This window comes from Camelus ferus, chromosome 10 (assembly GCF_009834535.1).
Source record: "Camelus ferus isolate YT-003-E chromosome 10, BCGSAC_Cfer_1.0, whole genome shotgun sequence".
Classification (NCBI taxonomy): domain Eukaryota; kingdom Metazoa; phylum Chordata; class Mammalia; order Artiodactyla; family Camelidae; genus Camelus; species Camelus ferus.
Genome location: NC_045705.1, coordinates 45,250,458 through 45,276,123, shown reverse-complemented (window position 1 = coordinate 45,276,123; position 25,666 = coordinate 45,250,458). Strand labels below are relative to the sequence as shown.

The following is a 25,666-nucleotide window of genomic DNA, read 5'->3' as shown; positions in this document are numbered from 1 at the left end:
TTGATCGTGGATCCTTATCAGTAAGGCAGTTCTGAGCTTGCACCCTTAGAGTAAAGCCCCACCTAATGTGAAAAGTAGGACTTATAATTTTCACTTTTGTTAAAGTCATGTATTGGGAGGTTAAGGGAGTGATGAGTGATGAGTGATGCCTGCACTGTGAGCCAGCTGGGAGCTCAGGCCTCCAGCTGCACAGTTCAGATCATCCGGGTACTGACTGCAGTTTGTCATCCCTTGTTGGCTCTTGATCACTCTAACTTACGTATTGATGGGGATGATTCTGTGTCACATGACTGGCTGGGATGTAAAAAGTTCAGGCCCCCTCTGTTTTATGTACCTAGGGACTGGAGCAAGGAGCCATTTTCCAAATTCATGTTGTCATGGGCATGTTATTGTAAGATTTGACAGGATGTTTCTAAATTGTATTCGGTAGTGAATTGTTTGCTGTATACTCATGGTAAGATTCTGGATTAAAGGTAGTAAATATGTCTGCTTCAAATCAGCCTGTTTGATACTTGGGAATTTTTTTTAGAGGGAGGCTGTCTTTCTATTAGGTCACATTACATTGTCTTTGTTTTTACTTCATGTGGCCAGTGAAGAGCACCTGCTATGACTAGAAGTGTCAGCTCTGCCATCTTCTTGTCTGCTTGTACTTACACTCTTGTTACTATTTCAATTCATGGCTTCTTTGTAGTACTCAGTTTAAGCCACTTGCTCATTTTGGGAGGGGTAACTTAATTAAAATTAGATAATATACCTTGAAAATTCCTTAGCCTGATGTATACTGCAGTATTCTGAAGGGCCCACTGTATCTCCTCTGGGTTGTGGACTTTTTGCCCTGCCCCCAAGTTACCTTCTAAATGGACCATAAGGAGTGACCTGCTTGATATATAGATCAAATGAGGCTGCCAGTGCTAAAAGTTAGTAAAGCTTAAAGAAGCCAAATTTATACATTTTTGTGGTCCCCCCCTTTTTTTTAAGATAAAAGTCATTATCATAGCAGCTTTAATACGTTCTTCTATTACCTAATAGGTCACTATATATGTCCTTGAGTGCACTTGCCTCACTTTGGAGACCATTGACTTTGAAAACAGGCTTTGAGTTTATATAATCATTTTTAGGTTTTACTTTGATCTGGATTTAGGCAAAAAATGATGACATGAATAGAAAGTACCTTCTGTTCTCTCATCTTTGCCACCTATTTTGCCATTTAATCATGTATTGCTTCCATTATCACTTCACTCTCTTTGTCTCTGACTTATCTGCCTCACTAGACTTAAACCCCTGTAGGATGTACACCATGTCTTCTGTGTTTCTAGCATAATATTTTGTACATCATAAATACACAGTAATTAATTGCTAAATATATAAATGCTTTTAATTGTGGATATTCTTTACATTAAAATGTGTAATCCTCCTCAATTTTCTGTATGAGAAGTGAAGCTGATATCCTTAAGGCATAATGAGAAGCAACAATTTTTATCTGTATAATTCAGCACATTTTTTTGTAATGAAAAAAATCTATATATAAACAAAGGCTTAGTCTTCCTAACATATAAATGGAAAAAGATACACAATCCACTAGAAAAATAGTAGACTGAAAAGGCAGTCCACAAAAGAGAAAGCACGAGAGCCAATGAACAACAAACAAACTTGGATCATTGGCAACTAGGGGATGGAAATGAAAAACAAGATGCCATTTTTTAGCCATCAGATTGGCAAGATTGTTAAAAGTTGATAGTATTCAGTTATGGGGAGGTTTGTAGGGAAAACGAACACTTAAATACTTGCTGTTGGGGGTGTGAATTAGGGAAGGTATCTGGTCAATATCTGTTTATGTTTCAAATACATATATTTTTTTACTTAGCAGTCCTGCATTGGGGAATCAATCCTCTAGAATGTACAGGATGCTAATTATAGGGCTATTAATAGAAGTGAATGCTGAAATCATCCTACATGTCTAACAGCAGGGAAATGGTTGAATAAATTATGCTAGATCTATACAATGAATAACATTCAACTGTTACTTGTTACTGACCTGCGGGGCTGTACATGGTGTATTGTTAGATGAGACAAAGGACTTGGTGAATAATTATATAATTGGACCCCATTGTTTTGTTAAATAAATAGAAGAAGAAAATGATAAAAACCTTTGTATAAGGTATAATGTTATATATGTTGAAAGTGTATACACTTAATGAGGAAGGATACACCAAACTGTTAATAGTATCTCTGCTGGTGCAAGATTGGAAGGGAAAGAATCCTGATTATCAACTCTTCATTCACTTTTGTATTGCTAGAGCTTTAAAATGGATATGAATCATTTTATAATTTAGAAAAGTAAGTTTATATAAAAAGTAGACTGATTGCTCAATTTTAGCAACATCTGCTATTTATTGACACTCTAGAAATTGTTAGTATGGTTCAGCTCTTTCCTTGACCCCTGCCTTCCAGTTGGATGTAATTGTAGTTATTGTGATATGGTGGAAGGAATCCTAAAGTAATATTCTTATATTTTAATCTAACTACCTATATGTATATTTTTAGCTGTTTGTGAGTGTGTGTGTGTGTGTGTGTGTGTGTGTGTGTTTAAAATAAGAATGTCATGAAGTGAGGTTGAATTTATCAAATAAATCAGAACTAACCTATTCAAAAAAAAAGCATTTGTGGTTCTGGCTATGAGTAAACTGGAGTAAAGCACACTCCACCCTGTCGATCCCACTGAATGCTCTGGGTAGAATACAGGTAGTGTCTATATAAGGATTCTCAAATGTAAGTTGCAGCAGGTAGAGTGGGGGAGAGGACCAGAACTGAAAAAAACCACTGAACCAGGAGCTAATTTACCTTTTTTTTCCATCTGGGACTCCCCCCTCCTTTCCCCTCCCTGGACTTGAGCCGTGCAGACAGAGAGCACTTCTCGAGAAGCCCTCTAGTTTAGGTTTGTGGAGCAGGAAAGGGGTCTTCTGGCAGCACAAGCACCTGAAACTCTGAGGGAGGAGAACTTCCTCTCTGGACAGAGGAGTTGTGATCCCGTGACAGCTGTTCTTAGAAGTGACACCCAAAGCATGATCCATAAAAGAAAAAAAATTGATACATTATACTTCATCAAAATTAAAAAAATTTTGCTCTATGGAGGAGACTTAAGAAGTGGGAAGATAAGCTACAGACTGGGAGAAATTATTTACAAATAACGTATCTGACAAAAGATTTATGTCTAGCATATATGATATAAGGAACTCAAAACTTAACAGTAAGAAAACAACCCAATTAAAAAGTGGGTATAAAGCCAATTCACCAAAGAAGACCTACAGATGACAAGCAGTTGAAAAGATACTCAGCCCCATTAGCCATTAGGGATATGCAAATTGAGACCATGATGAGATACTACAACACATCTATTACACTGACCATATCAAGTGCCAGAGAGGATACAGAGCAGTTGGAACTGTCATATGTTACTAGTGGTAATGCAAAGTGGTACAGCCACTCTGGAAAATAGTTTGGCAGTTTCTTATAAATTTAACATCTACTTACCAGATGGCCAAACAGTCTCACTCTTAGAGAAGCGGAAACATATGTTCACACAGAGTGAATGTTTATAGCAGCTCCATTTATAATTGCCAAAAGCTGGAAAAAAACCCCACATGGGTTGTTTGAATGGATAAACGGTGATACATTCATATTATGGAATACTATATAGCGAGGAAAAGTTAACTATTAATAATATGCAGCAACTTGGATGAGTCTCAGAAGCATTATGCTGAGTGAAAGAAGCTAGTCGTGGAAGATTATATTTTGTCTAATTCCATTATGTAGCTTTCTCGGAAAGAAAAAACTAGTGATGGAGAGCGTTATCAGTGCTTACCAGGAGTTGAGGTAAGGGGAGGGCATGACTAAAAAGGAATATCCCAAGGAAGTTTTCAGAGGAGTTGGAACTGTTCTGTATCTTGATTGTGGTAGTGGTTACATGAGTCTATACATGTGTTGAAATTCACAGATTACCACAAGTCAATTTAATTGTAAGGAAACTTAGAAAAAAATTAGTATTTGCCCCTTCAGTGTAACCCACTGAGGGGTTGTAGACTTATTTCTGTGAAACTATCATTTCTTAAATCTTTTTTGGAATTCCTGGAGAATTGGTGTAGATACATTATTTCAATTTTCTATTCTTAATGTGTATTTTTCCTTTGAGATTTTTTTTAAACAATTATAAGTTATTCAGAGACAGGTCTGGTGAATAAGGTGGATGAAAGCTGGGTAACAACTTTATGGTAAAGAACAAGATGGGATTGTAAAATAATAAGTCAGTTTTGATCTCTCAGAATGATTTGCTAGATACTTGATGTGAGCCTCCCCCTTGAATGCTGCTAAAAATACTGAATATAGTATAAAATGTTAAGCATTTTATATTTTTGATGCTGTTGTAAATTTTTGAAAGATTCCTTAGGATTTTCTGTGTATGTGATCATGTCTGCAAATGAAGGTGGATTTGCCTCTTTTCTAGTCTGTATGCATTTTTCTTTATTATTCTGTGTAGGGCTTCAGTACAGTGTTGATTGGAAGTGCTGATAGTGGGCATCCTTGCTTTGTTTCAGTTTTTAGAGTTACGTCTGTTGGTTTTAGTATCAGGATAATGCTGCCTCCTAAAATGAGCTGGGAGGCAGCCCCTCTGTCTTCTGAAGGAGCTGGTATTATTTCTTCCTTGAGTATTTTAATAGAGTTTGTCAGTTAAAAGTTGTGTGGATCTGGAGTTGTTTTGTTTTAATGGAAAGTTTTAAAATTATGAACTCAATTTCTTTAATAGAGTGCTACTCATTTCTTTTTAAGTCCATTTTGATAACTGTCTTTCGAGGTATTTTATGCATTTCATCTAGGTTGTTGAATTTATTGGCATAAAGATGTTCACAGAAGTCCTTTATTACCCTTTAAGTGTTTGCAGAATCTTGTAAAGATGTTGCCTTTTTAAAACCTGCTGTTGGTCATTGACATCTTTTTTCTTGATCAGTCTGACTAGAAATTTATCAATTTTTATTGACTTACTCTTTCCAAACAACCAGCTTTTGGTCTCAGTGATTTTTCTGCATTTTTTTTAATATTTCATGGATTCTCCTATATCCTTCATTCTGTCTGCTTTGGATTTAATTTTTTTTCTCTAGATTCTTAAGGCAAAAACTTAGATCACTTATTTTAGATTTTTCTTTTTTTCTATTGTAGGCATTTAAAGCTAAAAATTCATTCAACGATGCTTAGACTGCATCCTACACATTTTGATAAGTTTTCATTTTCTTTCAGTTAAAAATATTTTATGATTTTTCTTTGTTTTCTTCTATGACCTATAGGTTATTTAGAAATGTGTTGTTTAGCTTCCAAATATTTGAGAATTTTCCACATAGCCTTTGGTTATTGATTTTTAATTTAATTCCATTGTGGTCAGAGAACGTGCTCTGTATGAATTCAGCCCATTTAAGCGTGTTGAGACTTGTTTTATGGCCCAGTATATTATCTGTATTGGTGAGTATTTCATGTACATTTGAAACAAATACATATTGTATTGTTGAATGGTGTTTTATGAAAACATCAATTGGATCAAATTGGTGGTTAGTGTTAAGTCTTCTCTATCCTTTTCTGATTTCTCTTCTTTTCTTTATGCTGTATGGTTTTCTGTTTACTTGTTCTATCAGTTACTGAAGGAAGTCTTGAAATATCCAGCTATAATTGTGAATCTTACTATTTTTCTTTTCAGTTCTATCAGTTTTGCTTCATGAATTTTAAAGTTTCTTTTCGGTGCATACGCATTTAAGATTGTTATGTCTTGATGAATTGGCTTCTTTTATATTATGAAATGTCTGTCCTCATCTCTGGTAATATTTCTTGTGTTGATGTCTACTTTGTTTTATATTAACAGAGCCACTACATTTCCTTATGCTTAGTGTTTTTGCATGGTGTATCTTTTTACTTTTAACCTATGTATGTTTTTATATTTAAAGTGGGTTTCTTATAGATGGCATGGGGTTTTCTGTTTCATTTTTTAAAAATCCAGTCTAACAATCTCTGTCTTTCATTTGTTTTCCTTTAGACCACTTGTATTTAATGTGATTATCAATATGGTTAGGTATAAATATATTATCTTGTATGTTTTTCTTTTTCTTCCCTGTTCTTTGTTCATTTTCCCCTACTTTTCCTATCTTTTTAAAAAATACTGAGTGTCTTTTAAGTAGTTTATCTCTGCTATTGGCTGATTACTTATACCACTTTGTTCAATTTAGTTAGAGGTTGCTCTTGGGTTAACATTATATACTTTATCACTGTCTATCTGCAAATATTATTATAGCATCTCTTACAGCAGTATACTTCTGTTTCTCTATTATTACCAAGAAATTTAAAAAATGAGAAAAAGTCTGTTATGTTTACCCATGTAATTACAGATACTTTCCCGTGTAGTTCTGGCACTCTGTTCCTTTGTGTTGATTCAGATTTCCATCTGGTATTATTTATCTTTAGCCTAAAGAACTTCCTTTATCATTTCTTGTAGCATGAGTCTGTTGGCAATTTTCTCAGCTTTTGTTTGTCTGAAAAAGTGTATATTTCACCCTAATTTTTGAAGAATATTTTTGCTGGTATTTCCAGGTTTACAGTTTTTTCTTACAGCTCTTTAAAACTGTTGTGCTTTTGTCTTCCGGCTGGTACTTACTGATAAGAAGTCTGAGTTCATTCTTATCTTTGTTTTTTTGAACATAATATATCTTTTTCCTTGGGCTGCTCTCTTTATCACTGGTTTTTAGTGATTTGATTATGATATGCCTTAGTGTGAAATATGAGGTTTATTCTGCTTGGGTTTGTTGAGCTTATCGGAGATGTGGGTTTATAATTTTCACCAAATGTGGAAGATTTTTGGCCATTGCTTAGTCAAATATTTAAAAATATTTCCTTCTCCTCTTCTGGGACTCCAGTTATACACATTCAAGAACTTGATTCACTGGTGAGGGGGATGGTATCCTTGGGGTGTGTCCACCACAATTCCTTGAAACAGAGATCTGGCAATCTTCCTACTGTCAAAAGCCAAGACCCTCCACCTACTACAAGTAACAAGATCCATTGGTGCCTTTACGGGTCTCCTTCATTTATGACAAAATATATAATTTGGAATTTTCTAATATTAAGCATCTAATCCTAGTGAACAGAATTAAGATGAAAACCTTCCCTGGAATATACCTCTAGGACTGAAAAAAAAATTAATCACATAGATATTGTTGATAGTAGCAAATGCTTCCTGATGTAATTGAATGTAACATTAATTTTCTTACTGTGTCTTGTCAAATTACTCTTACTCTTCAGTGCAGGAATCACAGCCATGGCCCCCACCCTCCAGGATTTGGCCGACACGGAGTCTGTGCACGTGAAAACCAAGAACTTGCTAAGGCAAGAGAAGCTCTTCCTCTCATAGAGGACTCTAGTAACTGTGACATTGTGAAAGCTACTCAGTAAGTCTTCCCAATGATTTGTTTTATCTCAAGGTTCTGTTGAATTATAATAACATGTATGTAGTTTCACTCCAATGTACACCTTCCTTACCTCATACCCCAGTGATAGTATGTTTGCCATACCAACACCAGAGCACTTAACACACTGCACTTCAGTTGTTTACTATTAGTCTCTCCCATTAGATCATGAGTGGCTTCTTAGCAAAAGCATGTCTTTTTCATCTTTGTAACCCCAGTACTTTTGCACAGTTCCTGTGCTATATTTGATGCCCAATAAATGTTTGTTGAGTGAATAAATGACTTTAAATGACACTAGAACTAGACTTTGACTTTGAAACATAAATCTGAGTCTTTTAAAATGTACTACAATCTAAATATGAAGGTGGGATACAAAAATATCAACTCACACGTGTGTGGGTATTTTAAACATTTATTTATGGAGTACTTTCCCTATACCGGTTGTGCTGGGTGCACTAGAAGAAAGTCACGAAAATAGAAATAGGTTTTCTGACCACTTGAAACGATAGTGGATTGTTCTGCGTGCGCTGAAAATGAAGTGTATTTTGAAAGTTTCCCCCTTAAGATCTCCATTTGTGGCTATTTGCATTAAGTCATTTCCAGCATTTTCACCCTCGTGGATCTTACTGATTATTAACATCTACCCTACCTCTTGCCACTGAACATATTTTGAAATATTTTGTCTGTCAGACTATGTTAATTAGTAATCCATTTTCTTAGTAATTAAATATAAACCTCATCAGAGCTTCTAATCTGCATGAAAGAAACTAATGTTACTGCACTAACTTGATATAATTTCTGTCAAAAGCAAAGATGTTTGGTGATTAGTTAACCTGTTTGGCTTTACTGTAGACTAATGTATTTTGTTGGTTAAAAAATAATTGACAGTTATTTGAATTTTCTAATTACTAAATTATATGAAATCTAGAGGCCCTGGGAACCACTACTTTAGGTGAATATGATTTGATATTGTTTATGTTTTTATATTTATATGAAGATGAGAGTGTTCTCAAGGTAACTAGATTATTTGCTTTAACTAGAATGGAAACATTTAAGTGTTTCTCTGCTACCAGTAAAGCTCTTTTATGATAATATGAGATATTAGGTTATATTCACAGGAAATCTCAGTAAAAACTCATTAAATATCTTTCCTAAAACATTCTTCCAATCTTGGACCTTCTCAAGTGGTTATGGGAAGATATTTAGGTAGTATTTGGGAAGGGCAAAAGAGAGCTAGCTAGAATAGGTGTTTGTGTGTTTTCTAAACCACCAAAATCCTAATTAGTATGTACTCCTTTTATATTTCTCACGTGAAGGGAGTATTTCATTTAAAAAGTGGAGAATATAAATATAGGTATCATTATCAACAATTCATTCTCTTATTATTTTCACTTAACATTGTCAAATGGGTATCTCTGTCTTTTAAAAAATGACATAAAGACAGACAGACAGACATGCACACGTGTTTTGGTGAGGCAGAAATTATTTAACAGTGCGGGAAACAGACAATTGTGCCACTTGGCTTGATTTTGACCCTTGAGCGTGTACTGAAACTTTCAGGTCCTGCTAAATAGAAGTAAGTTTTGAAGAAAATGCTAAATGGTCTGATGGGACTCAGTAGTTTCTGTTGAGAAGAATTAGTGCTAATGAATGGTTTTAACTATTATTATAGCATTGAAAAGAGGTATTTCTCTTCTGTTTTTCATTCTGATAGTCAGTTAAATAACTCTCTTAAATAACCTCTTAAGTCTATCCCTCCTTTTCCATTCCTGTTGCCTCTCTTACTTTAGGCTCCAATTGCTTCTCACCTGTATTTGTTGCAAGAGCCTCTAAACTGGTCTCTCAGTCTTGGCCTCACTCTCCTCTAATTAGCTTCCATACTGCCCTTAATGTGATCTTTCTTAGAACTGAAAGTGTGAATGCTTTCCTCTTTAAACTTTCAGTGGCTTCTCCTTGAACTGTAAAGTCTAAATTGCATAGTATGACAGAGAAGGCCTATGCAGCCTTTGCCTACCTCTTCTAACCTCATCCCTTGCTATTCCCTTTCTTATGCTTTATGCTCCTGCGGTGTTAAATTGCTTCTTTTTCTGTGAACATCATGCAGTTTCGCACCTCTGATTTTTGTACATGGTATTCCCTCTGCCTAAAATGTCTTCCCTTCAGCCTATAAAACATAGCTTGTATATCATGTTCCAGCCTTCAGGAAGGGCTAATCATTCCTTCCTTTTCTGTACCTATACCTGTCTATATTTTATTGTTGAATTTATCCCATTCCAAGTTTGCTTTTAGTCTCTTCCTTCTTGTGAGGTTATTGCACAGGCTTTGTTTGATTCAGGGATAAGACTGTAGTCAGGAATCAGCACCATGCATTCCTGATGGCTTTGTGGAGGGTCAAATGAAATTTATTGAAGGCAAGCAAATGTGAGTGTTAAAGTTTATTTAAGAAATTAAGTTCAGCTCTAAATGGATTAATCTGATCAGTTGGTAGCCAGTTTACTTTTTTTCTCAAGAACCAGTGGATTTATTTATTTTTTTTTTGAGAGATAAAACCGTTTTAAAATTTACATAATGTACTGTTCATTGTTTCTAAGAATAGTTTAGAGCTTTAGCTTTTTAAACTCATAGTTATCAAGGGAATAAAGCCAACCACAAAATAAGAATCAACAGAATGCAGTAATCCAATCATAAAGGACAGTCAAATGTGCTTATACATATTCAAGAAATTAATCATCTAAGTTATAAATAGTAGGTAGTTCACTTGTGTCCTTTTTTTAGATTCCACATATAAACAATATCTTATTAGTCAGGTTTACTTTTATTGTTTGACTTTACAATCCATCCTCTTTATGAATATCTGTTAATTATTGTGTTTCTATGTTGCCTGAAAGATTGGATAAAGATATATTTAAAGGAAGAAATTTTGATATTTGAAATTATTTTGATGATATCAATTATGCCTTTTTTTTCCCTCTTACTTGAGATATGGGATTTTTGAACGATGTAAGGAGTTGGTAGAAGCAGGATATGATGTCAGGCAACCGGACAGAGAAAATGTGTCACTTCTTCATTGGGCTGCTATTAACAACAGACTGGATCTTGTAAAGTAAGATGGGATATATGTGTGTTGTTTGTGTATTTATAATTCTGACCTCTCTTTCATTTGTCTATTTTCTTCAAATGCAAGTCTGAATGTTGAACCATCTCTAATCCTTTATTGTAAATGAATACTTGAAACTTTGTGCGATGTAAATTAGTTATCATAGTGTTGAAAAGGACCTTAGAGATCGCCTGGACCAGGACTCTCATGGGCCCCAAAAGGAAAATTAAAAATAAAGCCACAGAGGCCCTTCAGAAAGATAAATTTCAGGCAATGAAATTAAACATTTTTTGAAAACTAGAAGCATAATACTCACAGGCAGACTCCTTTTCTGTGGAAATAAACTGGTGTATTGTTTAGGTAATACAATATATGAAGCACAGCTTTGAACTCATGAAACTAATTCCTGTAAACCACAGAAGAAAATGTCTCTTTACCTTAAAGATTCACTTTATATAGTGTAATCCCATCTGTGCCCCCCAAATGGAGACTGAAACTCTCAAAATGTCTAACTTTTCTGAAAGGATTTTGACTTAATGTTTTGCTACTTAATTTTGGAATTCATTCCAACATAGTAATTCTAATTTTAAACTGTTAAAAGTGACATCATTTTACCTTTCTTCTTGCAAGTTATGTAGAATATCTGTGGTAGGAGCCTTTTGAATATAAACCATTTTAGGAGTGTTGAGGTGGTTTGCATATGCAGAGAGTGGTTATTATGTTTGGTGTATAGTTATAATGGAATGCTCATGACAGCAGGAGTGATTACTTACATGCTGAAGAGTATTTCACTGGGATCTGTTTGATGCTATTGTGTGAACCTTTTGGACTTCTGTAGATCTGAGTGTTTTTTAGGGGGGTGGTTATTACTGTATTTTCTGTTTTCCAATATGTCTGTTATTAAGAACAACTGATGTTTCTTTCTCAGTTTGAATTTAAAGTTTTAAATCTTATTTATGTTTGCTTTTAACAGGTTTTATATTTCAAAAGGTGCTGTGGTAGATCAGTTGGGTGGAGATTTAAATTCAACTCCTCTTCACTGGGCCATCAGGTAAAGGTTTCTTTAAACACTGAAATTGCTGTTCAAAATCAAAAGTGACTTAAACTCATTTTCTGAATGTTACAGACCGGCACTTTCCAATAGAATTTTCTGTGACGATGGTAATGTTCTATTCTGTGATGTCTGATATGGTAGCCACTAGCCACATGTGAAATGTGAAGTATGGCTAATGCAACTAAGGAATTGAAGTTTTAATTTTATTTAATTTTAACTAATTTGAATTTAAATAGCTACATATGGCTAGTAGTCCATAGTGTAAATTGCATTTACAGACCATTTGAAAGGCTCTCTCTTTTTTCCCTTCATTTAAAAAAAAAAAATCAGTTTCACAGAATTTCCAGAGATGATGTTTTTGTGTTTAATTTAGGGCTCCTCTATGATGTTCAAACTCAAATATGTGTATTATGTTTTATGATAAAAATAAATATCTCTTTTATTTGATCATATGGGTAGCTGTGATAGTTCAGGGAACTGTGAACTTAGTTCTTTTCTCTGATAGGTATTGGCTGTCTGAAGCTGAGGTTAATAAGTGCCTGTCTTGATACTTAAAAACTTTCTTTTTCCAAAATGGTTATATCATTTTATTTTATTTACTTATTTTTTCCATTTTTTTAATTGAAGCATAGTCAGTTTACAACATTGTGTCAATTTCTGGTGAATGGCATAATGTTTCAGTCATACATATACATACATGTATTCCTTTTTATCTTTCATTTTAACTCCACTTTCTGTGGTGGGTGTTATTGACATGAATCTGAAACTAAATTAAATAATTGTTCATTGGGGGCAAGGAATTGAATCTTTTCTCCATAACCAAGAATTTTTAGGAATCTAGGGTTAGCTCATTCCCATTAAGCTGCTGAGTGCAGTGCTTTACAGAGAAATGAGCTGTATTCAAATAAAAATATGTAGCTCCTAAGAATAAGATTATCACAGTGTACCTGCAGCCTATGAATGTTGTATTTCAATATATCTGCTTCATGATTATTTTTTGTTTTTAAAATAGGAACAGTGAAGTCTAAGTGGTTTTTAAATTTCCATTTTTACTGTTAGTTATATAAAATTATTTACACATGGTAGCAACGTAAGGTTTAAGGTAGATAGGGAGGTTATTAAGTTTATTACCTGCAGTCAAGAAGGACTGTCCAGATAGTTCCAAGTTTGGAACATCTAAGACATTTAGAGAATCTCCAGTGTTTTAAAAATCTCTGTACTGTTAGGAAATACTTTTTATATCTAATCAGGATCCTTCATGTCTTAGGAATATTAATTTCTTCCTGAATTTTTTTTCTTTTTTGCATGCTACAGAATACAGTATAATTTTTGTCCTCTATTTACAGACAAGGACATTTACCTATGGTCATATTATTACTGCAGTATGGTGCGGACCCCACGCTCATCGATGGAGAGGGATTCAGCAGCATCCACCTGGCGGTATTATTTCAACGCATGCCCATTATAGCATATCTCATCTCAAAAGGACAGGTGTGTTTTGAAACGTTATCTTGTAGTCCAGCCATTGTAAATCTGGAGGGACTTGCAGAATGATTACTAGTAGTCTGTCCTGATTTTTAAAGTAGAAGTTATAGATATCCAAATGTTCAAATATTAGCCTCGGTAGGTCTAGCTATTGAATACTGCTTTTCCAGCCTCATTGGAGCAAAAAGGATGGGTCATTTAGTTCAGTAACATGTAATAGATGTTTCTGAAACTTGTAAGCCTGTAATAGTTTTCCTTATGATCCCAGCAATTTGCAGAGTTTTTCAAAAACGTGACTTCAAAGCCTGTATTTTTCTTCTGGTTGAATCTAGAAATGGAAGTCAGATCACTCAATTAACCCGTCATTAGCTTTCATTATTTGAGTCCAAATGGAGACCAATTTGAATGTGCGCTTCTTATTGTTCTCTAAAGTAATTCCATGAAAAATGACTTGCCTTAAGAGGCATCCATTTATGGCACAAGTTAAATTATAGGTTGTTGGCAGTGGGAGTTTCACTGTCACTATACTTGCCAGGGATATGCTTTCTGGTAGCAAGTAGTTTATGTATCAATAGGCTCGCCTGTAAAGGCATGGAAACATGTTTGCACAAATGCTGTTGGAATGATCGTGTTCTCTTTAAATAAGCACTTTCTCTTAGACTTAGCCAGTTGGAGTAGAATAATTATAACCTCCTGGGTCTCATTTTGGAAAGATGTGTGAGGCGTCATCCTTTTTCCTTCTCTTTGGGCTCCTTCCTCCAAGGCCCATAAGAATATTCAGTAATTGATTTTTTTTTTCCACTTGGTTGAGGTATTATTTTAAACCTCAAATCTGGGCCCATTTTGTTAAATGTTCTGTTTTATTAAAAGCATACCTTCACCGAAATATGATTTCCTTTTTTCCCCCTATATTCTGGAAAATAGAAAAGAATTTTTCATGTTTGCTGCAGAAGACTGAGAGTTCACTATTACTGGAAGTGTTTAAGCAGAGACTGGATGACTTTGTGTAAAAGATGATAGTGTGAATTAATGTGTCAGCTAAAGTCTAAACTAGATGACTTCTAAGGTCCCTACTGTCTCTTATTTTTGATGGTGATTATCAACATTATTCTCTTTTCCTTAGCTCTCCCATTCACAACATACATTTAAAGTCATATATTCATATTTTCCCTTTAAAAGTATTTTGTAGGAATCAATCAGTTTTTACCCTATGGATGTGAAGCAGAACACTTCTTTTATTCAAATGATATTTGAACCCTTCTTGTAGACACAATGGTGGTTTTAAATGTATTAAAATGATACTTGTACTAAGAGAGGAAGGAGAAATTGAACTGTGTTTACAGTTAGGCTGATTGACCCTTCTTTTTGAACAGAGTGTGAATATGACAGATTTGAATGGGCAGACACCTCTCATGTTATCAGCTCACAAAGTACTTGGGTAAGTGAATTTAATTGAACTGCCTTATTCTGATCCTTGATTCTAGCAATTTAAGTATCTTTGTCTATGTGAAATGATACAACATTCTGAAGAAGAAGAAAATAAGGTTTTCTATCTTGTGACTATGATATAGACTTTTAATGGAGTTGTTAGAGAAGCACCATTGAAATAAATTTTCTCTTTTCTGATAGCTTTGGGGAAAAGTTTGAAAGCTGCTAATAAGAAAAAATTTTTTGCAGAACAGGTAGAGATTCCATAGCATATACTTATTAACATGATTTCCAGTTCTTAGTTTACATTTTTCAAGAATGGCTACAAGTTTAAATGCTCCCATAATTTGACATCTAGATGATAAATATGCTTTCCAGAAAACAGTGAATTTTGAGATTCTCTAACATTGTTGACTGCTCTGAAAATATTAATTGTAACTAATCTATGAAAATAGTCTGTTGATGTGTTCATATCAGGTACATATTTAAGTTTTTCTGTGTATTTATTTTTCACATACATGTGATTAATGAACACCATATTACCCAGCTTCTGGTATTCTTTTATTCAAATACACACTACAGTTTGCTCTTTATCAGTATTGTTTCCAGTGTTTTCTTAATTTCTGATTCAGCTTTTACTTAGGACGTCTTTCCTAGGAACTGAGTTAGTTCTGATGCAATTTCCTTTTTGTTCATGGAGTGGTGGGGTTGGGGGTAGAATTTTGTCAAAAAGCATTTTGTTATCTTTTGTGATAACTCTGAAGTTAAGTGTAACATTTACAAATCTGGATAGAATAAGTAAAGTAGTATATCATTTTATTAAAGGAATCTCTTGAGTAGTCATGAAAGAAGAGAAAGTATTGAAGATGAAGTAAAAATATTTTATTGAATTCTGCTTTCAAGTCCATAACTTTCAATGATAAACAAATCTTTTAGGGCAGTATTTATACCACTGTATGTAATAATTGGCTGGAAAGAGAATGTGAACTTAGCTTTTGGTTTATCTTTACAAATATAATGTTTTACATTTAATTTTTTAATTAGATAAATAACTTAGCATTTAATGTAGGCCAAAGTTAAATTCATAGTTTAAAAAAAAGCCAATAGAACAACATGAAAGGAAAAGTTTGAAAAACAAAAGCAATTATTCTACTGTATTAATGTTAAAATTACATTATATAGCAGACTGTCATTTAATAGATATCTCTTGGAGCAAGGAGGTTGCACCTTTCCTGTTAACACCTAGAATAGAACTCTGCACAGGGAAGTTCCTCAGCTTTCAGAATACTTACCAACTGGTTCATTGACAGGGTCATTGTTTTCATTTACCCTTCAAATCATTCATTTTTCTAATACCCCTTGGTATTTTATTGTTTTGAGACAGGCCAGAACCAACTGGATTTCTTTTAAAGTTTAATCCTTCTCTAAACGTCGTTGATAAAATACACCAAAACACTCCACTCCACTGGGCAGTTGCAGCAGGAAATGTTAATGCTGTTGATAAACTCTTAGAAGCTGGTTCTAGCCTGGATATCCGAAATGTTAAGGTATGACCAGGTTTTTATCTCCCTTAGTTTATTGTATCTACGGTTAGTAGACTGGTACATTAACATAAAGATAAGCTATACATACGTTTTCAGTTACCACAAGATAGGTATAAACAATAATAGTTTGCTGCCCTTGGAATAAATACATTGAACCTATGATTCTGGTGATTTTTTAAATAAAATGTTTATCACCTGTGCTATATCAAAAATATAATCGAAGAAAATGAAAACTAATATATGTATGTTCATGTACGACTGAAGCCTTATGCTGTACACCAGAAATTGACACAACATTGCTCTCTCTCTTTTTTTTTTTTAGGGAGAAACACCCCTTGATATGGCTCTGCAAAACAAAAATCGGCTCATTATTCACATGCTAAAAACAGAGGCCAAAATGCGAGCCAACAAAAACTTCAGACTTTGGAGGTGGCTGCAGAAATGCGAGGTACTTTCATACAGGGCCTATTCTGTGGGCTGTGAGAACTGTTTTGTTCATTTGTCTTTGTTTTTTAAGGCACCAGAGAGTTGGCCTAGTGCTGCATTGTATCTCCTGATAAAATCTTTTCTATATATCCCATAACCGAAAGTTGGAAATTTGGCACTTTCATTGGCAATTTATTGTTGGTCCTTAGCTAGATGGCTCTAAAGCCACATGTTACCTTGTGTATATCATGGCATACTTCCACATGTATTTAATGAGTGAACTGAAACACAGATGATTTAGATTCTTAGAGAAGCAAAAGGAAAAATACCTTGTTGCACAGAAATTTAATAGGAGCTTTTCTTAAAGAACTTTTTCCTATTAAAATTTTTTTCAAAGGGAAGATAGTAACATTCAAAACATTTTGTTAGAATTGTGAGGAACTAGACTTTTAAAAATCACAGTATTGCAAACTTCAAGCATATGGTGTTACTTCATTAAATAAAAAACATTTGAATTCCGAGAGGTGAAACCCAATTTTATTCTTTTTTTAATTTGGCAGTTCTTCTGGGTGGTGTTCTTCTAAAGTTAAAAGTGAACGGAGTGATAGAAAAAGTCAGGATGTTCAACTTACTCTCATGAATGCCCAACACAATCTAAGTCATAACAGGGAGTATAATTCAAATTGTTAAAATGGGGTATTGAATTAATTCCATGATAGATTGCATCATCTTATCTGATAATAATTAGTAGTTATACTTTCAGAATGATTCTTTTCTTTTTTTAATGGAGGTGCTTAGTATTGAGCCCAGGACCTTGTGCATGCTAAGCATGCACTGTACTGCTAAGCTATACAATCCCCTACCTGAATGATTCTAAATTAACAGGCATGAGATTTCTATGCAGAGGGTCATCATGAATACTACACCTGTTTTGCAGTTAGGTATGCAGAGGGAGAGAGAGAGAAGTTACTCCTCAGCCTCCTTTGCCAACTCCCTTGCTTCCCCCCCCACCCCTTATTGGTAGCGTGCCCCAGGGTTTTGTCCTTGGACTTCTCTTCAATGTAGTCATTCCCTTGGTGATTTCATGTGCTTCCATGGCTTTAAAAGCCATCTATATGTTGACAGCTCCCAAAGTTATCTGTAGTTCATTCCTTTCCAGACTTGTATATTCAGTTATCTACTTGATCTATCCAGTTCACTGTCCATTAAGCATTGTCAGCATAACAAATCCAAAACTGAGCTCCTGATCTCTCCACTGCCCCCATCTATTCTGTGTACAGCTTTTCCCATCTCAGTTGGTAGCACATCCCACTCTCCAGTCATCTTTGCCTTTTCTCTGTCATACCACGTATCCAGTCCATCAGAAAAACATAATGGCTAGTTCTGCCCTCGGCGTATGTCCAGAATCTGACACTCCTCACTACTTCACCATGGCACTTTGGTCCAGCCACCATTATCTTTCATGCGGATTTCTGCAGCTATCTGACATCTCCCAGCCCCTACTCCCCTCTGATGTCTTCTCAACAGAGCAGCCAGATGAATCTTAAAATGTAAGTCACATGCTATCATTCATCTGCTCAGAGTCCTGTGATGTCTCCCCCTTTCTCCCAGAATGAAAGCCAAAATCCTTACAATGGTTACAAGGCTCTGTGTGATCCAGCTTTTTATATACCATAAAATTCACTTAGTACATTTGTCTGTCTTCCCCTGCTGGAATTTAAGCTCCATGATTGTACAGTGAATTTAATTGTAAATTCATTGTGTTCCAAGTGCCTAGAGCAGTGCCTAGTATAGGGTATGCGCTAGAATATTTGTTGAATGAGTAAACTGTGTGGCTTATCTTTGAATGTTATATCTGGGATTAAAATTTTGAGATCCACCTTTAATTCTTATTTGTGTTCTGAGATTATGTTGCTTATAGATTCTAAGTTTACCTTTTGAAAAAAATCTAAACTTGTGCATTTTGTTATGCAAATTAGAATTAGAGGCATATTAAAGGTTTGATATCATGGGAAATTATCCATCTTCAGAATAGGGCTTTGAAAAGCAAAAATTGAAGAAGATAGGGCAAATATATTTTCCTCCTTTGCTGTTGCAAGAGCCCTGCTTGCTTCCAGGGTCATGTATATTGCAGTTAAGGGACTGCATTGCGTAGGTGTGGCACCTGGCTTCAATGCAGATAGCCCCACTGATGATCTGTGGGTGTTTCATTCTTTTATTTTTGCTAGAATAAACCTGAATTATTAGCATCCTGAGGATGTGTCTCAGTCTTTGGCCTCCATGTGACATTTGACACTGAGAACCACTCCCTTCTTGAAATTCTCTTCCCTGGCTTTACTAGAACCTTTCTTCTGCCCTCATCTTGCCTTTCTGCTCACACTGATCACTCTTTCTTACTTACCTTTTTGGGTGTAGCTTGTTCCCCTTAAAAGTTTCTGCTGGCCAAAATTCTGTCCCTTTCTACCTGTACACACTCCTCGGGATGTTGTTCATTCATAACTTTCCCACCTGTACACTAATGAATACCAAGTTTTCTTCTGCATGGTTGGTCTGCTTTTCTGACTCCTGGCTGTTTCCTAGTCAGTAGGCATCTAAAATTCCAGATGCCCTAAATGAAACTCATCTTTTCTGCACAGTTGTTCCCTCTAACCTTCTTTATTAGGGGATAGCCCCATCTGGTACCTAGGTTGGAACTCTTGTATTCTCTCCTTTGAGTCTTGGGTGCTTTGATTTTTGTGTGGTCTTTTTGTCTTGCTTTATGCTTTCTTACATATAATGCTGTTTGAAAGAAATTATTTTTTTTTTAAATCTCAGCTATCATGAACACTTTTCTCAAAAGACTGCCATTTCTTGGAGTGGAAGGAAGCAAAACAAAACAAAACATGTTTAAACCACATTTTATAAAATGTAAGGCTTTTAGAAGATTGCAGGATTTGGAATTTCTCAAACTTCAAATTTGTCAATCAGCAGTTTCGGAAAAAAAACTGTGTTCTGCTGTTGTATTAATTGTTATTGTATAATATATTTAGGAAGTAGCTCTTCTATTGAACTAATTATTATTAGAGTCTCAGGAGATAAAAATCCATAAAGTTAATCCTTCAAAATTCTGAATCTCTTAACAGCTCTTCCTGCTGCTGATGCTTTCTGTGACTACCATGTGGGCCGTTGGGTACATACTGGACTTCAATTCAGATTCTTGGCTTTTGAAAGGATCTCTTCTAGTAACATTGTTTTTTCTGACATCTTTGTTTCCAAGGTGTGTATATTAGTCTTTGTAAGACTGATTATCACATTTCCAATCTGAGTGCTTATTTCTATTATTAATTGGCTGGAATCAGATATTTTTATTAAACTATGAATGCTACTTATCACATAGAAATATCCTCAGGGTGAGAGGGAAGGGCTTTGGTGGCATATGATTTGACTGGAAGCAAATTGGTCAATCCAGTAATTCAAATGAATTGACAATTGGTGGAAAATAAATATCCTACCTAGCTCACCTTTTAAATTGTTAGTTTTGGTGAACAATGGGGAGATTTTTGTAACTATTTGGCATTTTGAGGTATTTTTGCTCATTTTTCAGAAATTTTGTTGTTTCCTTTTCTAAACCTAAATTCATTTTGAGCTGGTTATTTTTACTCTTAGTGTTTTTTAGTTGAAACAACTTAATTAAATCATAAGAAGTTATAAAATAGTAACTATGGTATGGTTCTAGTTTTGGACACTATTCATGCAAGATTATATATAGTCACTGGTTAAGAGTTAGAGTGCCTGGGTTCAAGTCAAGCTTTACCACACAGCCGTCTGACCTTGAACAAGTTGCTTTACCTCTCTGTGCCTCAGTTTCTTCATCTTCATAAAATGAGGATGATAATTGTGACAGTGCCTGCTTCATGATTTATATGCATACCGTGGTAGACCCCTGGCTGACACACAGTGTTCAATAATCGCATCACACCCCAATCTCTTCTTCACGCCTCCCTTTCCCAGAAGAGTGGTATCCAGTTCCTCACGGGAATAATGGATGTCACCCTCGGATTGCTGTCCTCCTCTTTTCTACCCTTCTCCTTACCTCCCACACCCAGCGCATTACCAAGGCCTTCCTGCTCCACCTCAGTTGGTCTGTGATCTCCGTCTCTTCAGCCAGACCAACCTCCTAACTGGTCTCCTGACTCCAGCTCTTGTCCCCCTACAGGTCGTCCTCACCTAGCAATCAGTGTGGTCTTTTCAAAAAGCAAACCGGTTTCTGTCTTTTCTCCCTATGTCAAGCCCTCCAGTGGCTTTTCCTTGTTCTCAGAATGCAACCCGCACTCCTTGCCTGTGAGGTATTATGTGATTCATTCCCTTCCTTCTGACATCTCTTCCCTTCACTGCCCTTGAGCTTCTTTCTCTTTCTAGAACACATCAAGCTCATGCCCACCCGGAGCCCTGGTTCTTGCTTGTGCCTGTGTGAAGTGTTCTGATACCACATTGTTGCCCAGCGGGAGACGTCACTCAGGACTCAGTTCCAATGTCCCTGACTGGCTCTTCCGGGTCACTCCATTGTGTTTTCTTCATGACTCTTAGTCACCGTTTCCTACAATGTGAGACCCAAACAAGCAGGACACTTGTCTCTCCTGTTGAACATTTTCAGTCACTGAGTGAAAGAGAATGCAACGACAATGATGCCTAGAAAAGACTAAAAGGAAATGGAGTGTTGCTCACTTCAGGGTCGATTATAGTATTCCTATGTCCTTCTTTTGCTTACCAGCATTTTGTAGAAGCATGAGCTGCTTTTGTCATAACAGAAGACAAAGCATTAGAGGAATTTTACTCCTTGGTCACTCAAGAACAGGACAGAAGACTGGAAGTGAATTAGAATTAAAATGTTAAATAAAAGCTCAAATTTCTGAAAAATAGCAAAATGCCTAAAATTGCCTCCTATTCAGAAAACTTAGAGATACTCATTTGTTTTCCACTAACTGAATTGACTTGTTCTTCAAATAAATTAGAAGCTGAATTACAATCATCACTTTTTCTTTTTCTTGCAGAGAGAAAGCAAAGACTAGCAATATCTACTCACCTAAGATAGGGGCATTTGAGATTTTGTTTGTTTTAATAGAAACCCACGTTATTACAAACTTATATGGAAACTTTGGTTTGTGAGTTGCACAAGGCTTAGCATACAGGCACAATTCAAATGAGAGACAGATTCATATGGTAGCTTTATCCATACTGCTTTCCTCTCTCCCACTTTGTAGAGTCCCAGTTTCACGGAGGTGAGCAGCTGTAAACTGCCACTATTACTAGGCTCCACAGGAGGTTGCTTATCGATCCAGGCTGCTATGAGACACCCATCAGAGGTAGACAGGCCATAGTAGCAGGCTCTTACCAACCAGGTAGTTTACTGCACCACTTAACTAGGTCAAACACATTTTGCTGCACAATCTCAGACAGGCCATGCTGTGGAGGTCACGTGGGCTCCATGTGGCCTATCCTGGTGGCATGTTGGGTGCCTGAGGTTCGAGGTCTTTAGTTTTTCTCAAATACTATTTCACCATAATTGTGCTTATGGTCTTGATAGCTTTTTAAAAACCCTGTCATATCCATCATCAACCATTGTTTTTTTCTGGTATAAATTTTAAAGTAGATCCAGGCAAACTATATTCATGCATAGATTTGCTATATTAAGTATTTAATGTGAAAGGCAGATTTTTTTTTTTCTTTTTAAACTATGGCGTTAAACATTTGAGTAAGTTATATGTGGGCTTCCAAGTTGCTTGTGACCCAAGTGAGATGGTTGGTGTTTGATGACTGTGTCACTGTTAGGCTTTATGTATCTTTTTATATTGAGTGTCTGCTTCTCAAGCTGATTATGGGATGAAAGTGCTCAAGGTTGTGTGCATCAGTATATTTCAAAAATATCCTTCTAGCCTCTAGAACAAAGCTTGTTAAATGTGAAGGTGAATCTCCCAAGTATTTAAACTTTTACATTTTGGAGTATTTGAAAATACGATATGCTCCCCAAAAAGAAATACAAGTATGATGTTTCAATAGAAATAAAAGATTCATTGAAAATATACAGTTGTTGGGAATGAAATAATGTATGAGTTATAAGAACTAGAACATTCACTATGACACCATTGGAGCTTCAAAAAAAGAGCTAGAGCATTCACTTGAGAGTCGTGGTGCTTCGGTTTTCTCACAAGGAAAGTGGGGTGATGATGGTGTTCACTCTGTTACCACATGGAAAGTGGCACGTAGCACTCAGTAAGTGAATGCTGTTATGTGAGGGCATCATTATTATTACTATTATTATTTAAGGGGATTTAGAACTAAAATTAATATGATTCGTACTTGTTTTCACTAATACCTATGTTTCTCCTTTTTTCTTTTAGGTTCTTGGTCAGCTATAAGAGCCTTGTGTACTTACCGACAGTCTTTCTGCTAAGTTCCATTTTTTGGATATTTGTGACTTGGCTTATCTTATTCTTTCCTGATATCCTTCAAGCTTAAATTTAAATGCATATCTCACTTTGCTTTTAAAAATTAGTGATGCCATTGTTAGAAATTTAGATATTAGAAGAAATCCAGGGAATGTAAGTCAGATTTATATTCATTTAATGATTCTGGTTGAAGATGTTTAATGTTGAGAATCTACTCAATTCTGAAAATGATCTCAGAGTACACTATGGAAACAGCAGGTGTCTAGTATTTATTACTCATAGGAAAGAAAAATATAATGAGTTGTTTTACTTAGATACATAGAAACTTGTTGTAGTGCCTTGATTTTCTTTTTCAGGTCAGACGGTTCTTTTAACTTGGTCAGCAGTTATAGTTGGTTCATAAATCTTCTGGGTAAGATGACTCATGTGGGAGGAATATTGGAGGAAATGTGTCCTCCTTAGCAACGGTCAGTGCAGCGTTGTTATCCAAGGCAGTGATTGTCAATGCACAGTAAAAATAGATCTGCATTGCCACCCAAAACATATGTGAAACAAGTTTCAGAAAATAATAATCCTAATGTGTGCTTTACTCTGATATTTTGTTACTTTATCCTATTCTGTTTCCTTTTTTAAAAATGCTGGTCATAGCCCACTTAATTCTTTCATGACCTATTAATTAATGGATGGCAGCCCATGGTTTTAAAAAAACAATTTAAGGAATTGGCTTATTCCTGAGAAGGAGGGTCCCCAGGCCAAGTCTAGCTTAGGAGTGTATTGTATTTTTAGGATTGGCCAAGCCCAGTTACCTAGAAGTGAGGATAGGGGTTACTTCTTGGTTTATAGCTATTTGTAGCTCCCATTAGGAAGGAGGAATTTTCTCCAATTTTCGAGATTCTTGCCTCTTTCAGGGCTCCTTTCTCCCCTTCCAGGGACCCTAGGAAGCTATTAGAGCCTTGCTTTCCTTACGGGTAGGAGAAGAAGGGACGTGGTAGATATGTACCTTAAAGCATATTCCTTTAATTCTGTGTTATTTCTCTTTCTGATATGGCACATTTGAAAATAAAGAATACTGTTTAGGAGAGAGATGCATACACTCAATTCAAGCATATTTTTTCATAGGAATAAATGTAAAGGGAGAGAGGCATGTGGTTCTCAGAGTGCATACATACATCTACTATCACAATAGCATGCTTTTACTTTGATGATGCTTTTTAATTCTGAGCATTATCTCTAATATTTTTTAGACATTTTCTAGTCTAAATGTCTAAATGAATGGCATAACTTGACATGGAGGTCCCTTGACTTTTTTCAAAAGATTTTTATTAATTTAACCTTTGTCTTGTTATTATTGACTTGAGGGCAGCTTTTTAAGCACTAGCCTTGCTACCACCACTTATTAAAGGCTGGGATGATATCATTATGTGATATAAAAATACTCGATCACTTGTAGAAATGCCGAGGTTGGTAAATTCTAGGGTAATTAACATAATAGAGGGCTAGGTGATATTTTTATTTGCCAACTCATGTGCAATGGAGTAAGTATGGTTTTAAAATTGTATTTCTTGATGAATTTTTAATATTTGGGCAACTCACATTATTTCTGAATTTGCACAAAATGAGGTAGTTTTTGCATTGAATTATTTCAGATTTGCAGCATCAATATTAACAAAAATGTAGCTCCACTGTAGTTGCAAAACTTCAATTACAGAGATATTCAGTTAGTATTCAAGTTAGTATTCAGTTGAGGTTACTGCTGTTCACTATTTGTGAAGATGCCATTACATCAGAAGAGCTGATTTGATTTCCATAGCTAGACAGCATCTTCAGATGTTGGAGTCGACAGGAGGGGTATTTTACTCTTATGAAACAGCATAAAGCCATGTGATCCAAGTACTCACATGAGTCTGCTGCTGGTGAGAGCATGTTGGTCAGTAGGTGGCACCATCAGATCAGTGTTTTTCAAGCTGAATGTTCAATTCTGTTTGAACTGCTGTGGGTGTGCACTGAGGTCCTGCCCTGGAATGACCCATCCTGAGCATGTGTACTAATCTTGTCCCATGCTGCCAGGTCTGGGTTGCATGAGGCTTCCATCCCCGCAGCCACCTTGCGCATCATGAGAAGAGGGTCTGGGGCACTGTGTCCCTAGAGTATGGTCTTTGGAATCAGACAGAATGAATTGGAGCTTTGGCTTCTTTTCTTACAAGTTATATACCACTGGGCAAAAAACTTCACTGAGTCTCAGTTTTTCTGTAAATTGGGGTTCACAGTAGCAAGTTCACAGGATGGCTGCAAGGATTACTATGCTGTGATGTCTGTGAAGTGCTGACCATAGTCCCCATTGCATAATTGGCATTCTGTAAATAATTCCTATTGTTTTATTATTGTTACTAATTACTCATATGAATAAAATCTGTGGGGAAGGCTACATGTTGGAATTAATTTTACGAGCAGCTCTAGTTTAGCTCTTCAGTTTCTTCTGGTGCTTTTTGTACGTTCAGCAATAATGTGTTTGGTTTTTATGAGGTGGGTTTGAGAGAGACAGGACCTTACTGATGAGTTTGGAAGTAAGATTAAGAATCAGGAAAGAGATGGTGAACCACTGAATATTACATTTTTTATTCCAGCTATAACTGGTTTAAGTTTAAGAAGGATGCATACATGTGAAGTCTTACATACTGGGTTTCAGAGAATCAGGGTGTAGAAACACACAC

The 25,666-nt window shown here is 35.7% G+C and overlaps 1 protein-coding gene across 2 annotated transcripts in view; it reads left to right on the top strand.

Moving 5' to 3' along the window:
- The window catches only part of ZDHHC13 (zinc finger DHHC-type palmitoyltransferase 13), a 47,200-nt gene that overhangs the window by 6,918 nt on the left and 14,616 nt on the right, over nucleotides 1–25,666 (top strand). For both annotated transcript variants that reach the window (XM_032488878.1, XM_006195105.3), the window contains 9 exons: nucleotides 7,333–7,478; nucleotides 10,477–10,599; nucleotides 11,567–11,644; nucleotides 12,994–13,138; nucleotides 14,506–14,570; nucleotides 15,945–16,107; nucleotides 16,427–16,552; nucleotides 19,653–19,786; nucleotides 22,908–23,008. In XM_032488878.1, the coding sequence (XP_032344769.1) occupies nucleotides 7,333–7,478; nucleotides 10,477–10,599; nucleotides 11,567–11,644; nucleotides 12,994–13,138; nucleotides 14,506–14,570; nucleotides 15,945–16,107; nucleotides 16,427–16,552; nucleotides 19,653–19,786; nucleotides 22,908–23,008 (1,081 nt within the window). The remainder of the gene's footprint in view (nucleotides 1–7,332; nucleotides 7,479–10,476; nucleotides 10,600–11,566; nucleotides 11,645–12,993; nucleotides 13,139–14,505; nucleotides 14,571–15,944; nucleotides 16,108–16,426; nucleotides 16,553–19,652; nucleotides 19,787–22,907; nucleotides 23,009–25,666) is intronic.